Genomic DNA, 19,589 nt, shown 5'->3' on the forward strand with positions numbered 1-19,589 from the left:
GAAATATTATTTGACAATAAAAAGAAGTACTGAAAATGTCCTAAGGTGGGCAAACTTTGAAAACATGCTAAGTGAAAGAAGCAAGACACAAAAGAACACATGACTCCATTCTTATGAATATCAAGAATAGGCAAATCTATAGAGTCGGAAAATAGATTAGTGGTTACCAGTGAATGGGGAGTGAATTGGGTTTCCTTTTGGGGTGATGCAAGTGTTCTTGATTTAGATATTGGTGACAGCTGCACAGCTTTGTGAATATACTAAAGCCCACTGAATTGTATACTTTAAAATGAAAAATTTTATGGTATATGAATTATATCCCAACAATGATAAAGATAAACAAGCATAGGAGGCCTAAAAGTTTGCTTAAACACAAACAAAACAAAAACCTGAATGCTTTTCTATGATTTGAATTCAGTTTTAGAACTATGATCTTTTTTTTCTTCAACAATAATCATAATGATAACAACAGTAGGTACTTATTAGACTTGTAACAAGCATTTTATACTTAGCATTCTCTCTCAAATTATCTCAATGACCTTGTACATAGGGGTTATGATCCCATTTTATAGAAAGGAAGTTGAAGTTCAAAGAGGCTGAGTAGGGCTTCCCGGGTGGCGCAGTGGTTGAGAGTCCACCTGCCGATGCAGGGGACACGGGTTCGTGCCCCGGTCTGGGAGGATCCCACATGCCGCGGAGTGGCTGGGCCCGTGAGCCATGGCCACTGAGCCTGCGCGTCCGGAGCCTGTGCTCCGCAACGGGAGAGGCCACAACAGTGAGAGGCCGGCGTGCCGCAAAAAAAAAAAAAAAAAAAAAGAGGCTGAGTAATTTGCCCAAGGCCATATCAAGGTAATTAAGTCTGACTCCAGAGGTTCTTTTTTTTTAGAGACTTTTTTTTGGGGCCGCATTGCACAGCATGTGGGATCTTAGTTCCCCGACCAGGGATTGAACCCGTGCCCCCTGCATTGGAAGCATGGAGTCCTAACCACTGGACTGCCAGGGAGTTTCCTGGAGGTTCTATTATACCATTTTGTCTTCCTTAAAACAGTGGCTTACTGGTCTCTAATACTAAGTTATTTTTCAATGTGTTATGTTGTTCTTTCTGTCTCCATCAACAAAACAGATATTATTTCAGGACCCAGGATTAAACAATGATCTTTCTTCCTTAGTTTGCAGAGCACAGGGCAAAGACAGAAAAAAAATCCCATATGACAAGTTTTTATTTGTATCAAATTACAGAGTACCATAAGTAAATATAAGATTATGACTTGAATATTGTAATATAGCTTATAATTTGGCAAATTATTTAATTATCCAAAGTTTATTACATGTTTGAGTACACACTGAAGAAATTACTTGGCATAACTTGGTAAGATAAATATTTCTGTACCTTATTTAACCATTTATCATGTATATATGTGGTACATATATGAACATATGTGTGTATATATGTGTACACACACTTCTGAATTAAATACACTTGTATAAAAGCTAAAGATTTATATACTGATATTATCTTTAATTCCTTTAAAAAATCTATCATATTAAATTGCGTCTGCATTCAAAGCAGAAATGTAAAAAAATGATCACTTTACTAAGTACACATGAATTTACAAAGTAATAAAAATGAAACAAAATTTCTATTGACATGTTATATTCCTGTTTAATTGACATTTAAGTGGCACTATCAAACTATGGAAATAAACCTCCGATTTTAGGTTGTTGAGAGAATAAAGATTCTAGTGCGTACTACTGTACCCTCTAAATTAAGATGAACATTATTACAGTAGGAAAGGTAGCATTTAATTTTCTTCTTTATTAATATGGGAATTCTCAGGAAGCCATCAAGGCAGTGTCTGTACTCCTGGGCTGCGGTTTCCTGCTTTTTCATCAGTGGAAGTCTGGCTTCTCAGGAAAGGTGCAGCCAGTCCTCCTAATTATGACACTCGCGGCATAGTGGCCAGCACGGATGCATTCAGTCAGGGGCTTGTCAGAGACCAGCTGAGACAGAAAACCTGGAACACAGACAAAAGGGAAAAACATGAGTATTGTGTAACAGCATCAGAAATGTCATATGGGTCAGAACGAAAAATGGTCTACATACCTATGCCTTTTTTCAGTCTTGATAGTGAAGTGTCAAACCTCTAGGGTTAGAGAGTTCTTTCCTAATATTTCTTTTAAAGAGCTCAAGTCGGGATGTGACAACTCACCACCAAGTCAACCTAGTCTTTCTAAGCCTAAAATATCATGCTTTCCTTGATAAGGAGACTTTAACTCTGAGATTAAAAGGTTATAAGTAAGAAATACTGGCCAAATAATATTATATTGGGTCTTTACAGCTGAGAAATTATTAGTTATGCCTCTGCCTATCTCTTTGGATTCCTTCTGTATTGTTGTTATTCCTAGAAAATTGCTATTTGGAAAAAATATCTGGATATCTCTCCAAGAACAAATTTGAGAGTTGAAAAGTTATGAATGACCTTATATTTCTTTCACTCCCAGAAGTAACAGCGAAATAATTTCTATAGTCAAGCACCATGGACCGGCTTGACATTAAAATAAATATGGTAAGGTAGGAAACAGGCCTTCTGCTTCTGACCAACATGAAATAAAAGGAACCAGATTTACCCTTTCTCCAGAAATAACTTTAAAATAAAAACAAAGTATATGCAACAAAGTTTTTCAAATATTGTACATTGGCCACAAAAGATCCATGAAAGAAGGGAAACAAATGAGGTAAACTGTAAAAGTTACCAGGCCACAACACATGGAAGGACAGCCTACGCAGAGCCTGACAGTTTCACTGACTTGAGAAGATGGAATTGGGAGTCAAAGTAGGATAAAATTAAACATCTACACAGACTGATCAGGAAAAAAAAGAGGGGAGATATAAATTCCCAATATTGGTAATAAGAGATATGACATCACTATAGCATCTACACACGCTAAAAGGATAATAAGGAAACATTAACAACTTTATGCCAATAGATCTGACCAGTTAAATTGGACAAACTTCTGGAGAGACACAAACTGTCAAAGCTCACTCAGGAATAAATAGATAACCTGAAGAGCCTTCTATCTATTAAATATTTGATTTTATAATTAAAAAGCACATAAATAAAGAAAATTCCAGGTTCAGATGGTGTCACTGGTTGAGTTCTACCAAATATTTAAGGAAGAAAAATAATGTCAATGCTATACAAACTATTCAGAAAACTGAAAAGGAGAGAATACTTCCCAACTCATTATTTGAGGCCAGCATTACTGATACCAAAATCAGAAAAGATGCAAATATTTTACAAATCCAATCCAGTAGTATATTTTAAAAAAGATAATAAATCATAATCAGATAGCATTTATCCCAGAAATACAAGGTTGATTTAACATTCAAAAACCAATCAATGTAATCTACCACATTAACTAAGAAAACCATAAGATCATCTTCACAGATGCCGAAAAAGCATCTGACAAAATCCAAGATCAGTTTCTAAAAAAAACTTTCAGCAAACTAGGAATAGAAGGGAACTTCCTCAACCTCATAAAGGGCACTTGTGAAAAACTTGCATTTAATATCATTCTTAATGGTGGATGATGGAATGTTTTTCCCTTAGAATTGAGAACAAGGAAAGAATGTTTGTTCTTAAACATTGTACTGGAGACCCTAGCCAGTGCAATATGGCAAACAGAAGAAAGAAGAAAAAGCATCAAGACTGAAAATGAAGTAAAACTGTCTTCATTTGCAGATGGCATGACTGTCTATGTCTACGGTTCTCAACAATGCCAAATGTTCTCTGGGGGGCAAAAGTGCCAATGTCTGGAGATGTTCTTGGTTGTCAAACCTGCAGCAGAGGGTGCTACTGGCAACTAGTGGGTAGAGCCCAGGGATGCTGTTAAATATCCTATGATGTCAATAATGCCGAGACTGAGAAACCCTGGTCTATGTAGAAAATCCTATGGAATCTAGAAAAAAGTTACTAGAACTACTGAGTTTAGTAAAACTGCAGGATACAAAATCACTATGCAAAAATCAATTGAATTTCTGTACTAGTAACGTATATATATAGCAATTGTATATGCCAGCAAAATTGATATTAAAAATACTATTCACCATACCATCAAATACGTGAAATACCTAGGGCTAAATATGATAAAAGCTGTGTAAGACATTTATTTACACTGAAAATGACAAAACAGTGCTGAGAAAACAAAACAACAATGCTGAGAGAAATTTTAAAAAGCTAAGTAAATGAAGAGATTTAAAGTGTGCAGAGATCAGAAGATTCAATATTGTTATCAGCTCTACTGATTCAACGTAATATCAGCCAAAATTCTAGCAGACTTTTCTAACAGAAACTGACATGCTGATTCTACAATTTATGTGGAAATGCAAAGAACTTAGACTAATCAAAACACAACTTTGAAAAGAAGACTACTTGATTAAAAAACTTATTACAGAACTAAAATAATTGAGACATTATGGCATAAAGAAAGACAAATCAATGCAACTGAATAGACAGTCCAGAAATAAACCTACTTCTGTATGGTCAATTGATTTTTACAAAGGTATTAAGTAATTCAATGAAGAAAGGATAATCTTTTAAAAAAATGTTCTTAGAAGAGCTGGATGGCCATATGTGGAAAAAAAACAAAAACAAAAGCCCCCACTTCTACTCTTCCTCACATCAACCACAAAAATTAACTTGAAATGGAACATAGGTCTAAATGTAAGAGCTAAAACCATAAAACTCTGAGAAGAAAACTTAGGAGGAAATCTTAGTGATTTTGGACTTGCCAAAGATTTCTTAAGACATGAAAAGTATAAACTTTTTTTTTTTTTTTTTTTTTGTGGTACGTGGGCCTCTCACTGTTGTGGCCTCTCCCGTTGCGGAGCACAGGCTTTGGATGCACAGGCTCAGCGGCCATGGCTCATGGGCCCAGCCGCTCCGCGGCATGTGGGATCTTCCCGGACAGGGGCACGAACCCGTGTCCCCTGCATCAGCAGGCGAACTCTCAACCACTGCGCCACCAGGGAAGCCCAAAAGTATAAACTTTTATGAGAGAAAAAATAATTTTGACTTTGCCAAATTAAACACTTTTATACTTCAATAGCAAGAAACAACCCAATAAAAAATGGGCAACAGTGTTGAACAAACACTTTAGCAAAGAAGATAAACAGATATCAAACAAGCACATGAAAAGATGTTCAACATCATTATTCATTAGAGAAATGCAAATTAAAGCCACCATTAGATACCACTGCCCACCCACCAGAATGGCTAAAATTAAAAAGACGGACAAACCAAGTGTTGGCAAGGGTACAGATCAACTGAAACTCTCATATACTGATTGTGAGACTATAAAATGATAAGCCCCCTTTTGAAAACCATTTATCTGCATCTTAAAAAGTTAAACATACACCTACTATATGACTCAGTTTTTCTATTTCTAGGTACTTAACCCAAGGTAAAGGAAAGCATTTTTCCATACCACAATTTGTAAATGAATGTTCAGAGCAGCTTTATTTGGAATAGCCCGAAACTGGAAACAATCCAAGTAGCATGGAAGCAGTAGATATGTCCATAGTGATGGTTTCATAGGTGTATACATAATTCAACATTTGTAAAACTGTACACTTTAAACATGTGCAGTTTACTGTATGTCAATTATACTGCAATAAAACTATATAAAAATTGTTATAGTTATAAATAAGATAGTCAAGAACAGAAGAATCTGGGGCTACTTCCCTCTTAGGAAAACCCAAGCTGCTGTAGCAGTACTCAAATACTCAGAAGAACAGATGATAATGAGAAACTGTTCCGTAGCCAGACTTTTAGGCCCTCCCATAGCCCCTGGGCAGCTGGGGGGTGAAGGTTAATTTAAAAGCTGTGGTGTAGTGACCTGTAGAGAGCATTATAAGAGATTTATGTTCTTTCTCTTCTACCATTCTGACCACACAGGCTTCTCCCTGTCAGATTTGGGGAATGCTCTGTATCCAATAAAATAAATAAGTACGCCCAACAAAAGAATAATTAACTTGGTTAATGGAGTGATGTATTTTGAAGACGTTTGCTTAGAATGTGAAATCACTCTCTCAAGAGGTTTAGTAAGAGTATTTTATCAATGGGTTTTCAGGTAACAGTCAAAGGTCGATATTAACTTTCAGCCAAACTGTGAGACTAAACTGCTCAGCCCACACAGTGAATGGAACAGATGCCAAATTTAGTCAGATCAGCTTACAATGGAAACACGTCTATCAAAAGACTTACAAGGAACATCTGTTTTCCTCATTCCTCCTGGTATGTTCTTTGAGAGAAAAGAAAGCTTATGTTTATGAAATATTTTTGTGAAGCCTAAATACCAGCATCCTCTTTCTAAGAGAAGAGCAAGCTGATGATTGAAGTCCCCTGAAGAGACATTTTCTTTGACAAGTGGAAAACCTGGATGCAGAAAAAAGCTAAGACCTTTGCCCCAGGTGAATATCAGTTCTTTAATAATCTATTTTAAAAAACGAACTGAGATGAACTACAGATGTTATACAATCAATTATAAGTGGAACCTTCATAAAGTAGCTGATGTGAGTCTTCAAAAGTTGTATAAAATAGTTTAAATAAAGGGAGCTTATATTAAAGCTCCCTTATATTATATTATATTAAAGAATCATAGGGAATCCTTTTATAATAGGAATTAAACATTCCCAAGATACATTTTTTATTGTGTAAAATATACACAACCTAAAAATTACCATTTTGACCATTTTTAAGTGTACAATTCATGGCATTAAGTACATTTTGCAATGTTGTGTAACCATCAACTCTATCGATTTCCAGAACTTTTTCATCACTCCAACAGAAACTATACTCATTAAACTCTCCATTCCCCCTACTCCTGGCCTCTGGTAACAGCTATTCTTTCTGTATCTATGAATTTGCCTACTCCGGATACTTCACGTGAGTAGGATCATGCAATATTTGGCCTTTTGTGTCTGGCTTATTTCACTTAGCATAATGTTTTGCAATATAATTTTTTAAGTTTAGATTTTAATTATTAGCTGGCCTAAAATGTATTTTTAAAAAACTGTATTTGGAAATAATTTCAAATTCAGAGAAAACTTGCAGGAATAAAAACAACGCAAATAGTACCCACATATCCTTTACCTAGATGCACTTATTGTCAACATTTTGTTCCTTCTGTGCACATGCTCTCTTTTTGTACAATTTTCCCCCAAACTATTTGAGAGGAAGTTGCATCTGTCATCTCCCTTTACCTTTAAATATATCTATGTGTCTTCCCTGAGAATAAGGCTATTCTCTTACAAAACCATAGTCATCAACTTCAGTAACACTGTTAGAATACTGTTATCTAATCGACTGTCCATATTCCAGTTTTGTCAATGACCCAATAATGTCCTTTATAGCATTCAGTAACACTGTTAGAATACTGTTATCTAATCGACTGTCCATATTCCAGTTTTGTCAATGACCCAATAATGTCCTTTATAGCATTTTTCTTCCTTCTAGGATAGAATTTAGTCTAGGATTTGTCATATTTTTAGTCTCCTTTATCTTGAACATTTCCTCAGTCTTTCTTTGACTTTTGTGAGAAGGACATTTTCAAAGAATACAGCCTTCCCCTACTCTGTATTTAATAGAGTGGTTCTCATTTTGGTTTGTTTGGTATTTCCTCATGATTAATTCAGACTATGCGTTCCTGGCCAGAATACTAGAAAAATTATGTTATTCTTCTCAGGGTATCACACATTTAGGAGCATATTATGTCTGGCTGCTGTTCACTGGTGACAATTATGATCACCTGATCAAGGTGTTGTTCTATTTCTCCATTGTATAATTATATTTTCCCTTGCATCTAACAGGGAGTCTGTTGGTAGACAGTTTAATACCATGCAAATATGCTACTCCCCATCAAGAATCCCAATCCCTTCTCCCAGATTTAGTATTCACTCATGATTCTTAACTGAAGCAACTTAAACTGTGATGATTTTCTAACTCCGGCACTCCTTTCACATTTACCAGTCAGCTTCTGGCATTTTATTATATGCAAGAGCTTACCTTTTCTCCCATTTATTATTTGTAATCTATTTATTTATCAATAAGGAGCACAGACTTTTTTTTTTTTTTTTTTTTGCGGTATGCGGGCCTCTCACTGCTGTGGCCTCTCTCGCTGCAGAGCACAGGCTCCGGACGCACAGGCTCAGTGGCCATAGCTCACAGGCCCAGCCGCTCCACGGCATGTGGGATCCTTCTGGACCGGGACACAAACCCGCGTCCCCCGCATCGGCAGGCAGACTCTCAACTACTGTGCCACCAGGGAAGCCCAGACTTTTGTTTTTTAATCAATGGTTTATAATTCATAACAGCCTTTAATTTGGTGCTCAAAATGTCCCACTTTTTGCCAGTAGGAGCACCTTCAAGCTGGCTCAAGTGTCCTTGGACCTGCCCTCACACTATTTTTGAGCACTTCCTTACTTTCCGGCATTATGTTCTGGGCTCTTAAACCCACCCTATCCCAGCCCTGGAATCAGCCATTTTTCCAAGGATACCTATTTCCTATTAGGGTGGAATGGTATTAGAGACCAAAGTGTGGGTGGTAAGTGCATTCTTTGCTTTTGGACTCTGTCAGCGAATTGAGCTAGGAAGTATGCATGTACACACATGCACAGATATACATACTTACACACTTAAATGTGTACATATGTATACACATATATACACAGAACTATTTTAGAAATTGAGTTGACACCAATATTTCCAATTCCAATCCATCCCCACAGAGTTCTTTCTTACCTTCCCCCCTTCCATTATCATGCTTTTGTACTTTCTTCTACAGTGAAAACCCTAGCTCCCAACAATATCAACACATTTATTTATTGGCTCAGTTTTTTTTTTTTAATTGGAGTATAAGTTGATCCACAATTGGCTCAGTTTTGAAATATCTCTTAAAACAGCTTCAAAATTGCTTCACCACTTATTCTACGAAAACCCAAATCTACTAAAAAGAGTTTGGAATTGGTCTGCTGTTCTCCAATGTACTCAAATACTGTGTTCAGTTTGCTCTTTAGATCGGTTCTCTTTTTTACTCCACTTTAGAATGGTTCACTTTACTTAAGACTGAAAAAAATGTTGGGGTCGTGTGTTTCAGTTTGCTTTCAGTTTCCATTCCCCACTTTCATCCTTGTTAATTTAATGTGTCTTTAAAAATATGTAGAATATTAACATGTTTCCAAGTAAAAACTTTAAAAAAGGTATACTCAGAGAAGTGTCACTTCCTTTTACACTGTGCCCCTCTGTGCCCGTCCCCAATGTATGTACCCAATTTCACTGTTTTCTGGTTTGTCTTCCTGTGTTTATTTTTGTAAAGGTAAGCAGATATATGTACATTTTCTTATTTCCTCTTCTTTCTTACGCAAAAGGAGGGTAGCATAGAATACATGCCCTTTTGCACTTTGCTTTTTTCACTTAAAACACCACCTGGAAATCACTGCATATTTATACATAGAGATTCTCCTCATTCTTTTTTACAGCTGCATAGCACCATATTGTATGGATATACCATAGTTTATTCACTCCATCTCCTATGTGTGAATGTTCACATAGTTTCTAATGCTTTGAAATTACAAATAATTCTGTAATGAATAATATTTTATATACATATTTTTGTGTTGTTGGGTGTGTGTGTGTTATCTTTGGGATAAATTTCTACAAGTAGAATTTTCTGGGTTGAAGGGTAAATACATAAGCAGTTTTGTTAGACATTTCCAAATTCCCCCTCCTTGGGGTTGAACTGTTTTGCATTTCCACTAGTCATGTTTGAGGGTGTCTGCTTCCCCACAGCCTCAATAAGAGCGTATACTGCCAAGCTTCTGAATTTTTGCCAATCTGATGGGTTAGAAACAATATCTCGATGTAACTTTAATTTGCATTTTTCTTACTATGGGTGAGGTTGAACATCTTTTTATATGTGTAAAGAACAAATCTCTTTCTGTGAGTTGTTTATTCTGATCTTTTGCTTATTTTTCTATAGAATTTTTGGTCTCCTCTGCAACCCCCCCAATTTTTATAAGTTCTCTGCATTTTTAGAATATTATTCCAATGAAGTATTTTTTAGGTAGGAAAAATACAAATAATGACAATATGCTATTAATATATACAAATTCTGTGCCAGTAAGTAAACAAAGTGCTTATTCATATTTCATTCACTGAATGTGGTGAATTATAAAAAGTGTGGTTGGCAGACACTATAGCAGATAAATATGGCTTGCAGATAAATTTAAAAAAGAATTTTGCACTCTTTTACTAAAGAGTTTGGGCCTAAGAAGAAGTCAAGAAGTAAAATCTTAAATAACTGACTTGGCATGTGTACTCAATATGCAAAAGTACCTTAGAAGCTCTTTTTTGGGGGCCATTAGCTTACGGTCCTTGTCAGTACATCATGTTGAAAATGAAGGGTAAGGCTCTGCATATATGCCTTTCAGCACAGTCATGAGAAGAGGAACAGGAGGTATTACACTGGAGAACAAGAAATATCACTACAGTTTTCCAAATCAAGAACTCACATGCTGAGGCGATTGTTGTTACCTTTTTACTTTGGTTCATTCTCTCTGTGACCTCTAACTCCCCTCTGATCCTTTTACAGATAGGCTTATCCCAGGGCCTCTCAGACTTTCCCCAACTTTAGGCCAAGTCACGGACCTTAGGTCTCCAGCTGTTGAGGCACAGGGTAGGTGAAGGCTTCTCAGTGACATTGAATTTGGTTCCTAGGGCTAGTATCAGCTGGCTCTGAATCCTGGAACAATCACAGACCCAGAGCTCTCAGAATAAACCTTTGTCCATTAACAACTGGTACAGCTTATTACCTTCTGGTAAATTTCATTTGGAATTTTCTTTTACTGATGTTAAAGAGAGTGATCCGCACATATGGTCACCTTATCTTTGATAAAGGAGACAAGAATATACAATGGAGAAAAGAAAGCCTCTTCAATAAGTGGTGCTGGGAAAACTGGACAGCTACAGGTAAAAGAATGAAATTAGAACACTCCCTAACACCATAGACAAAAATAAACTCAAAATAGATTAAAGACCTAAATGTAAGTCCAAACACTATAAAACTCTTAGAGGAAAACATAGGCAGAACACCCTATGACATAAATCACAGCAAGATCCTTTTTGACCCACATCTTAGAGAAATGGAAATACAAACAAAAATAAACAAATGGGACCTAATGAAACTTCAAAGCTTTTGCACAGCAAAGGAAACCATAAACAAAACAAAAAGACAACCCTCAGAATGGGAGAAAATATTTGCTAATGAAGCAACTGACAAAGGATTAATCTCCAAAATATACAAGCAGCTCATGCAGCTCAATATCAAAAAACCATACAACCCAATCTGAAAATGTGCAGAAGACCTAAATAGACATTTCTCCAAAGAAGATATACAGATTGCCAACAAACACATGAAAGGATGCTCAACACCACTAATCATTAGAGAAATGCAAATCAAAACTACAATGAGGTATCACCTCACACCAGTCACAATGGTCATCATCAAAAAATCTAGAAACAGTAAATGCTGGAGAGGGTGTGGAGAAAAAGGAACCCTCTTGCACTGCTGGTGGGAATGTAAATCGATACAGCCACTATGGAGAACAGTATGGAGGTTCCTTAAAAAACTACAAATAGAACTACCATATGACCCAGCAATCCCACTACTGGGTATATACCCTGAGAAAACCATAATTCAAAAAGAGTCATGTACCACAATGTTCATTGCAGCTCTATTTACAATAGCCAGGACATGGAAGCAACCTAAGTGTCCATCAACAGATGAACGGATAAAGAAGATGTGGCACATATATACAATGGACTATTACTCAGCCATAAAAAGAAATGAAATTGAGTCATTTGTAGTGAGGTGGATGGACCTAGAGTCTGTCATACAGAGTGAAGTAAGTCAGAAAGAGAAAAACAAATACTGTATGCTAACACGTATATATGGAATCTACAAAAAAAAATTGGTTCTGAAGAACCTAAGGGCAGGACAGGAATAAAGACGCCAACGTAGAGAATGGACTTGAGGACACGGGGAGGGGGAAGGGTAAGCTGGGATAAAATGAGAGAGTGGCACTGACATATATACACTACCAAATGTAAAATAGACAGCTAGTGGGAAGCAGCTGCATCCCACAGGGAGATCAGCTCGGTGCTTTGTGACCACCTAGAGGGGTGGGAGAGGGATGGGGGGAGGGAGACGCAAAAGGGAGGGGATATGGGGATATATGTGTACATACAGCTGATTCACTTTGTTATAGAGCAGAAACTAACACAACATTGTAAAGCAATTATACTCCAATAAAGACGTTAAAAAAAAAATAAAGAGAGTGATCAATTTTAGCATAACTGAATCCAGTGTCAGAGACAAGGCCTGAGACATAATTTAAACTGTGCCAAGGTGCTAAGCTAGTTTTTTCCTCAAAGCACATAGAGGTGGGATGGCTGGTATGGGCAAAAGGCAATGTGATTTCCTAACTTCCATGTTGTTACTGTAGAAGAGATATAACATTTAGAATTTTCTTAGTGTCATTTACAGAGAACTGAGAAATATCGTCAGTAGGTATGAAAGCCTTAATGAAGACTCTTAAGAGCTAGGGATATTTTAAAAGGAAATGAACAAAGTCTACAGATCAATTTTTTCTTTTCCATATAGTTCCTCCGCTAATAGTTTTCATGGTGGCTGGAACTAAAAACCCAGTAGACTCCATTACTGTTCATTCAACATTCACAGTAAAAAGAATGAGTTAGCTTTTCTGATTATCATCAAATATGGTTACACGGTTTATGTTTTAAAAAAATCCAACAATTTGAAGAGAGGACTAGTTAAATCCAGGCAATGGAATAACAGAAAGCAGTTAACTAGAATTAGTTAGATCTTCATGTGCTGCTAAGAAAGAACCTCCAAGATATGAGTAAATGAAAAATCAAGAGATTGAACAGTAAGCCCAGTATACTTTCATTCAATGAAAACTGGGATATGGATTCATATACAAACTTGCACAAGCACAGGATGTTTCTGGGTGGATTCAACAGAAACTAGCAACCAAAGCTACCTCATGGAGGGGAATTAATGGACTGGGGTAGGAGCAATGTTTACTTTTCATTATATATAAATACACTACTTCTATGATATATATATGTATCTCCTTTTTGTGCTGTTGTATTTTCTACTGCTTACGGGTGTTACTTCTGCAATAAAAAGTAGATTAGAAACATCTTCCCATACCTTTAAATATTCTTAGAGACCATGCATTTTAAATGTGGATGTAGCATAATTTACTTAATCCTATTTTTGGATATTTAGTTTTTTTCCAATTTTGTTTTCTACCATAATTAACACTGTAGTGAATATCTTTATAACATTTTAAAAACATTTATCATTGTGCACATTTAAAAATTTTAATTTCCTTAGGATAAATTTCTTTAAGGGTAATTAATTTTAAGGCTTTATATCCACATTACCAAACTCTTTTTCAAAATTATCTTATTAATGTATATACCCAACAGCAGTCTTGCTATAAAAAAATTCTGTTTGATAATTTGAAAAGTGAAAGGCAGAATCTTGTTTTAACTTACAGTTATTTATTAGGGAGGTTGAAAATTTTTTTTGTTTGTATGCCTACTGACCATTTGTATTTCTTGTTTTTATGAACTGTCTGATGACAGCTTTTACCTATTTTCCTATTGGGGTATTTCTCTTCTTTTACTGATTTGTAAGAGATATTCTCCCAGTTTGTCTACTACCTATGTTGTGAATACTTCCCGTTATTTTGTCATTTGCCTTTTATTTCTATTGTTACATCAATATGTATATTTTTGTATATTTTGGAGATTAATTCTTTGTCTGTTGCTTCATTTGCAAATATTTTCTCCCATTGTGAGGGTTGTCTTTTGGTCTTATTTATGGTTTCCTTTGCTGTGCAGAAGCTTTTAAGTTTCATTTGGTCCCATTTGTTTATTTTTGTTTTCATTTCCATTTCTCTAGGAGGTGGGTCAAAAAGGATCTTGCTGTGATGTATGTCATAGAGTGTTCTGCCTATGTTTTCCTCTAAGTTTTAGAGTGTCTGGCCTTACATTTAGGTCTTTAATCTATTTTGAGTTTGTTTTTGTGTATGGTGTTAGAGAGTGTTCTAATTTCATTCTTTTACCTGTAGCTGTCCAGTTTTCCCAGCACCACTTATTGAAGAGTCTTTCTTTTCTCCATTGTATATTCTGGCCTCCTTTATCAAAGGTGACCATATGTTTATCTCTAGGCTTTCTATCCTGTTCCATTGATCTATATTTGTGTTTAAAAAAAATTCCTAATACTTAAAAATAAAAACCGCTCAAAACATAAAAGTATACGCTTTATATCCTATACTCACTTATCTATTTCATTGCTTGGTGAACCTACTATATTTTATGTTTGTTGTCTTCAGAAAGCTACATGATTCACTTCAGACACTTTTGGTAATCTTCACGGTTTTGGTTCAGATCCTTGAGGACTGGGTCAATGATCTAATGAACCATTTGCATTCCAGATTGCTATAATACTATGCTTTCCCTACTGTCTTCATCCCTCACCCCACCCCAACTTATTCATTTAATTTATCAATGTTCTTTATACAAGAGTAATATCAAACTACACACTGTACAGTAGTGACAAGTTAATTACATAGTTATTAAGAGATAATGTGGGAGTAGTAACATAAGTTATCATGTAATTACCTTTGTTCTCAGAGGCATTACCATGTAATTAAAGCAAACTGATATAATATTTTACAGCAACTAAGAGTGCTGAATTCTATATTCTCCCTGTCCTTTTCCCTGTAAAAAATTTGCTGTCATTTCTGGATCAATTTGATTTTTCAGTTCTTTGTTCATTCTCCATCTTTCTTAGATATCTACACTTTAGTGATGATTTTATGGGCTCTCTTAGACTGGCCTGCTATACCTTCTAAACCAATGGTTACCAGATATATGCTGCCACACGTCACATGAGACAGTAAACTTAAAGGCTGTACTTTTTTTTAAAGCCTGTATTTTTATTATTATTACCTGTGCCTACTTTAAGAGACAGAATAAGATATAAATTAAAATTTTGAGTAATCTGAATCCTCAATTTACTAGACTTATGGCACTACCACTCTGACACTTGTATACATATACAAACTTGTATAAGAAGCAAATGAAAATAAAGTAAAAACCTAGAATGCTATCAAAAGTATTTTGATTTATTCAATCAACCAACATTTATTGAATGCCTACCATCACTAGGTACTGTGCTAGACACCAAAGGATTCAAAGATGGATAAAACATAGTGTTAATCCTTGAGGATTTTATAGTTTTAGGAGAAAAAGCCACATAAATACGTTAAAAATAATCCTGGCAGAAGTGCGGAGCATGAATTTACTAGGAAAGAGACTGGTGGCAGAGAGATCACATAGGAGTCTACTGGAATATTCTAGGAGCATTTCTCAAAGTGTGGTCCCTGCACCAGCAGCTTTAGTGTGACCTAAGCCCCACCCTAGACCTATCGAATCAGAAACTGTGAGGATAGGACCCAGCAATTTATCTTTTAACAAGTCCTCCAGGTGATTCTGATGCATGCTCAAGTTTGAGAACCACTGTTCTAGGGTGACAGATAATAAGGATAAGATGGAGAATAAATAGTGATTTGATGTGGGTGCTGATGAAATTTTAAAAATTAAGAACAATTCTGTGGCTTAAAGCTTAGGAAACTATGTGGAAAATGAAACATGGAGTATGTCCCAGGCTCAGTTCATGTCAAGTACTCTTCACCAGAGTCTCATTGCTTTTCCTGTGAAGGAGCTACATTTTACCCCACTCGTAGTAAGAAACAGCAGTAAAGATCCTAGGTAGGGCATGACAAGGGTGTTGTTATTTGAGGCACTGGACATTCCACTGGGCAAATCGAATCTGGAGATCTACTGGATAACTTCAACACGTTCTATGAAATCTTGCCAGGAGCCTCTGACCTGTATGCTATTGTCTATTAACAGCAGGAACTGATGTTCAGGATTATGATCTTGAGAATCAGTTTTCATATTCATACTACAGGTATTAAGGGAAATAGATATTAAATGCTGCTTGCTTCCTTTCCTAACACGTGTTTTCTCCACATCTACCTCCATTTTAAATAACAGTAAAGAAAAGGTAGCTGTGATCAGTCTGTCACAGGATTATTCACATATACATTCTAGCATAGTTTAATGTTAAGTCAAGGTGACCTGATACAAAAGTATGGCCTTAACTGCTATTTCCTGACTCACTCCCTTTCTGACAAAATCCCTCAATAACCAAGTTCTTAGATTTACTGACTAGAATGGTTTCTATCTGATGGTAGGAGGTAAGTTTGTCTGTAGCTATGCATGTGATTAATTGACTTATTCATTCATACAATGAAAATTTACTATCTACTCTATGCCAGGCACTGTGGTGGGTCCTGAGGAAACATTGGTGAATAAGACACATAGTGCCCCTACTCTCTTGAAGCTTATATATTTTTTTTTTTTTTTTGCGGTATGCGGGCCTCTCACTGTTGTGGCCCCTCCCGTTGCGGAGCACAGGCTCCGGACGCGCAGGCCCAGCGGCCATGGCTCACGGGCCCAGCCGCTCCGCGGCATATGGGATCCTCCCAGACCGGGGCACGAACCCGTATCCCCTGCATCGGCAGGCGGACTCTCAACCACTTGCGCCACCAGGGAGGCCCGAAGCTTATATTTTAATGGGGGAGATTTTTAAAGAAGTAATAAGTTAGTAATTAAGATAATAAAAAAGTAAATAAGATAATTCCAGAGAATGTTAAGTCCTATTAAGGAAGACGACTGTGTGTAGCAGTACAGAACAGTGAAGGGACCCATGTTAGATAGGATGGTTAGAGAACACTTCTAAGTTGAGACTGAGGATGGGAAAGACATAGCCATGTAGAGTAGGGAAGAGCTTATTAGGCAAAGGGAACTCCACGTGCAAAGTGCCTAAGGCCTTAAAGAAGACCAGCATATCCACTGCACGCAAGCAAAGGTGAAAGTGGCATGAAATACAGATTCAGAGATAGCAGATCATATAGATCCTTTTAGGCCACTATAGGAGTTTAGACTTTTAGTCTAAGTGCAACTAGAAGCCACAGAAGGGTTGTAAGCAGGGGAGTGAAATAATTTGATTTCTCCTTAAAGTGAGTACTTTGGCTACTGTGTAGGAAAATGGAATAGAATGCAAAAAAGACTGAAAGTATGGAGCTCAGTTAGGAAGCTACTGTAGTAAGTAAAAAACAGGCCTGAGTTAAAGTGGCAGAAAAGAAAAAGCAGAAAAATGGATGGATTTGAGATAAGATATGAGATATATCCTTAAAATTGAGTCAAAAGAACTCACTGAAGGTTTGGACAGAAGGAAAGGAAGGTATTAAGAATGATTCCTAGGTTTCCAGCTTAAGATATAAGCTGTTAGATGTTCCATGTATTGTGTGATAGATGGATCATGCTGTAGGGAACATTTTCAGAACTCTAAGTGTGAGAAAAAGGGCAAAGACAAAGCATGCAAACATACATGTGTATAGTGCCCACCCATCCATTACCCTTTTAAGAAAAACTGCCTCATCTCCAGCATTGTTGAGGGGGTCAGCTGATGTATTTGGAGCATGTAAATCAACGCTTACTGCTAACTGGACCAAGGCCAGGGCATCTGACCCCAGATGTTCTTCCAGTATCCTATTTATGAATGGCACAAAAAGTGAATTGAGCTAACCTACTGTTCTCTTTCAGGAGCCAGAATGGAAAGCAAAGAAGGACCAGAAAGACCAGGAAGGAAGAAGCAGACATGCAATGCAGCTGAGTGACATTAATGTGTAAGCAATGGAGTGAAGATCCATGAATATCTGCTGTTGAGGTCTCTAGAACTGATGGAATCTAGAATCATCATCTGGCTCCACTCTCAGTAAAAGCTTGTCCAGTTTTGGTTCTTGCTTGAGATTCCTTTTATGACAGGTAACACATTTGAATCCTTACTATGTGTCAGGTACTGCTCCTTTATAAATATTATTTCATTCAGCTTTTACTATAACACAAATGAGATAGGTATTTTACCCTCATTTTTACAGATGAGAAAACTGAGGCTCAGAGATGTCAAGTAACTTGTCCATAGTCACACAATGCCAGAACGAGGACTCAAATCCATGTCTTTTGACCCATTGTCTTAACCACTGTGTTATAATGTCTCCCTTAATGCTTATGTGCTTCCTTTAAAAAAATTCCTTATTCTGAGCCAGATGAAATGGGTTTCTGTTCCTTTGACCAAAGGAGTCAGATGAAATAGTGCCTTAAAGCCAAAGTATGGCTGCCCTACTAGATCCTGCACCCCTGCCCCTGCTTCCATGACAATGAGCTCCCTCACACAGTTGTCATTCTTAAGACAATTGATAGAACAAAATAAAGTACTGTATTGTGGGGATTTTGAAATGCACATATATAAAATAGAATGATATATTATAATCATAAATCTATATCGTTTCTTTTTCCTCTGTCTTTGAATACTTTAATATAGAATAGAGATCGAAATACACTGTGAAAAACCAATTTCTTCCTCTACCTTCTGAAAAATTAAAAGAAGGAGCTCTGGTTGTGTCCACTTATGTAACAAAATTTTACAACCTGCTACTCCAAGGCTTAAAGGCTTAACTCAGGGTAGAATTTGGCTTATAACTATATAGCATTTCAAAGGCAAAGAAAACTCCCCATCACCTTTCACTGTTCTTTCTGACAGAGTCTGTTACTCCTAGGCTTTAGAATTGTTCATCCCTCAGACATCATCATTTTTATGAGTTATTTAGGCAAGCTGGGGCAGTAGTGCAAGAAAGCATGAGTTTACTGTAAGGCACTGAATAAATGATTGTAGATATGGGAAGAAGACTAATTTTAAATATAATGGTAAAACTTATTTTTAATAAATTTTCAGTTTTGTGTTCATCATCCTAGGTGACGTATTTCAACTGTGGTGTTTTTCTAGTCATTTGCAAGACAGTAGGTAGAGTGTTTATATGAATACCTTTCATCAAATTTAATAGCTAATACAGTTTCTCTAGAAGGTAAGCAACTTCTCAACCTGACCTGTGTCTTTTCCACAGTTGTGCAATCAACTTTTACCTTTAAGATGACGACTAACTTACAGCGGGTTAGAATATTTTAGATTCTTCTTTAATGAAGGAAGGTATTAAGAAAACAGGGGTGGCATTGACAGTTTTATGTGTCTAGGTCATTTAGGTTAAACATTTAAACCTAAATGTTTAATAAAGATGCTAACTGGGTATTTTTTCCTTTATAGGATGTTTTAAGTATTTTATAACTGCTTTATCACTTCCTTAAAATTGAGTTTTCAGGAAAACCGTGTACTTCTGCTGATATGAGTATAGATCACTGTCTCTTTACATTGTGTTCTAGTGTTAGCCTAATTACTAGAATGAGAAAAAGTCTGAAAAACCTTTAGCCATTCAATTCATATATTTAACAAGTTACAACCTTGAAATCTTG

At 36.4% G+C, this 19,589-nt stretch overlaps 1 protein-coding gene across 3 annotated transcripts in view; it reads right to left on the bottom strand.

The window, feature by feature from the left end:
- Positions 1-1,796: 1,796 nt before the first annotated feature.
- ADK (adenosine kinase) overlaps positions 1,797-19,589 on the bottom strand; it is a 514,633-nt gene continuing 496,840 nt past the window's right edge. For all 3 annotated transcript variants that reach the window (XM_060111660.1, XM_060111662.1, XM_060111661.1), the window contains exon 11: positions 1,797-2,015. In XM_060111660.1, the coding sequence (XP_059967643.1) occupies positions 1,891-2,015 (125 nt within the window). In that variant the 3' untranslated portion in view covers positions 1,797-1,890. The remainder of the gene's footprint in view (positions 2,016-19,589) is intronic.

This window comes from Mesoplodon densirostris, chromosome 1 (assembly GCF_025265405.1).
Source record: "Mesoplodon densirostris isolate mMesDen1 chromosome 1, mMesDen1 primary haplotype, whole genome shotgun sequence".
In the NCBI taxonomy this organism is placed as follows: Eukaryota; Metazoa; Chordata; class Mammalia; order Artiodactyla; family Ziphiidae; genus Mesoplodon; species Mesoplodon densirostris.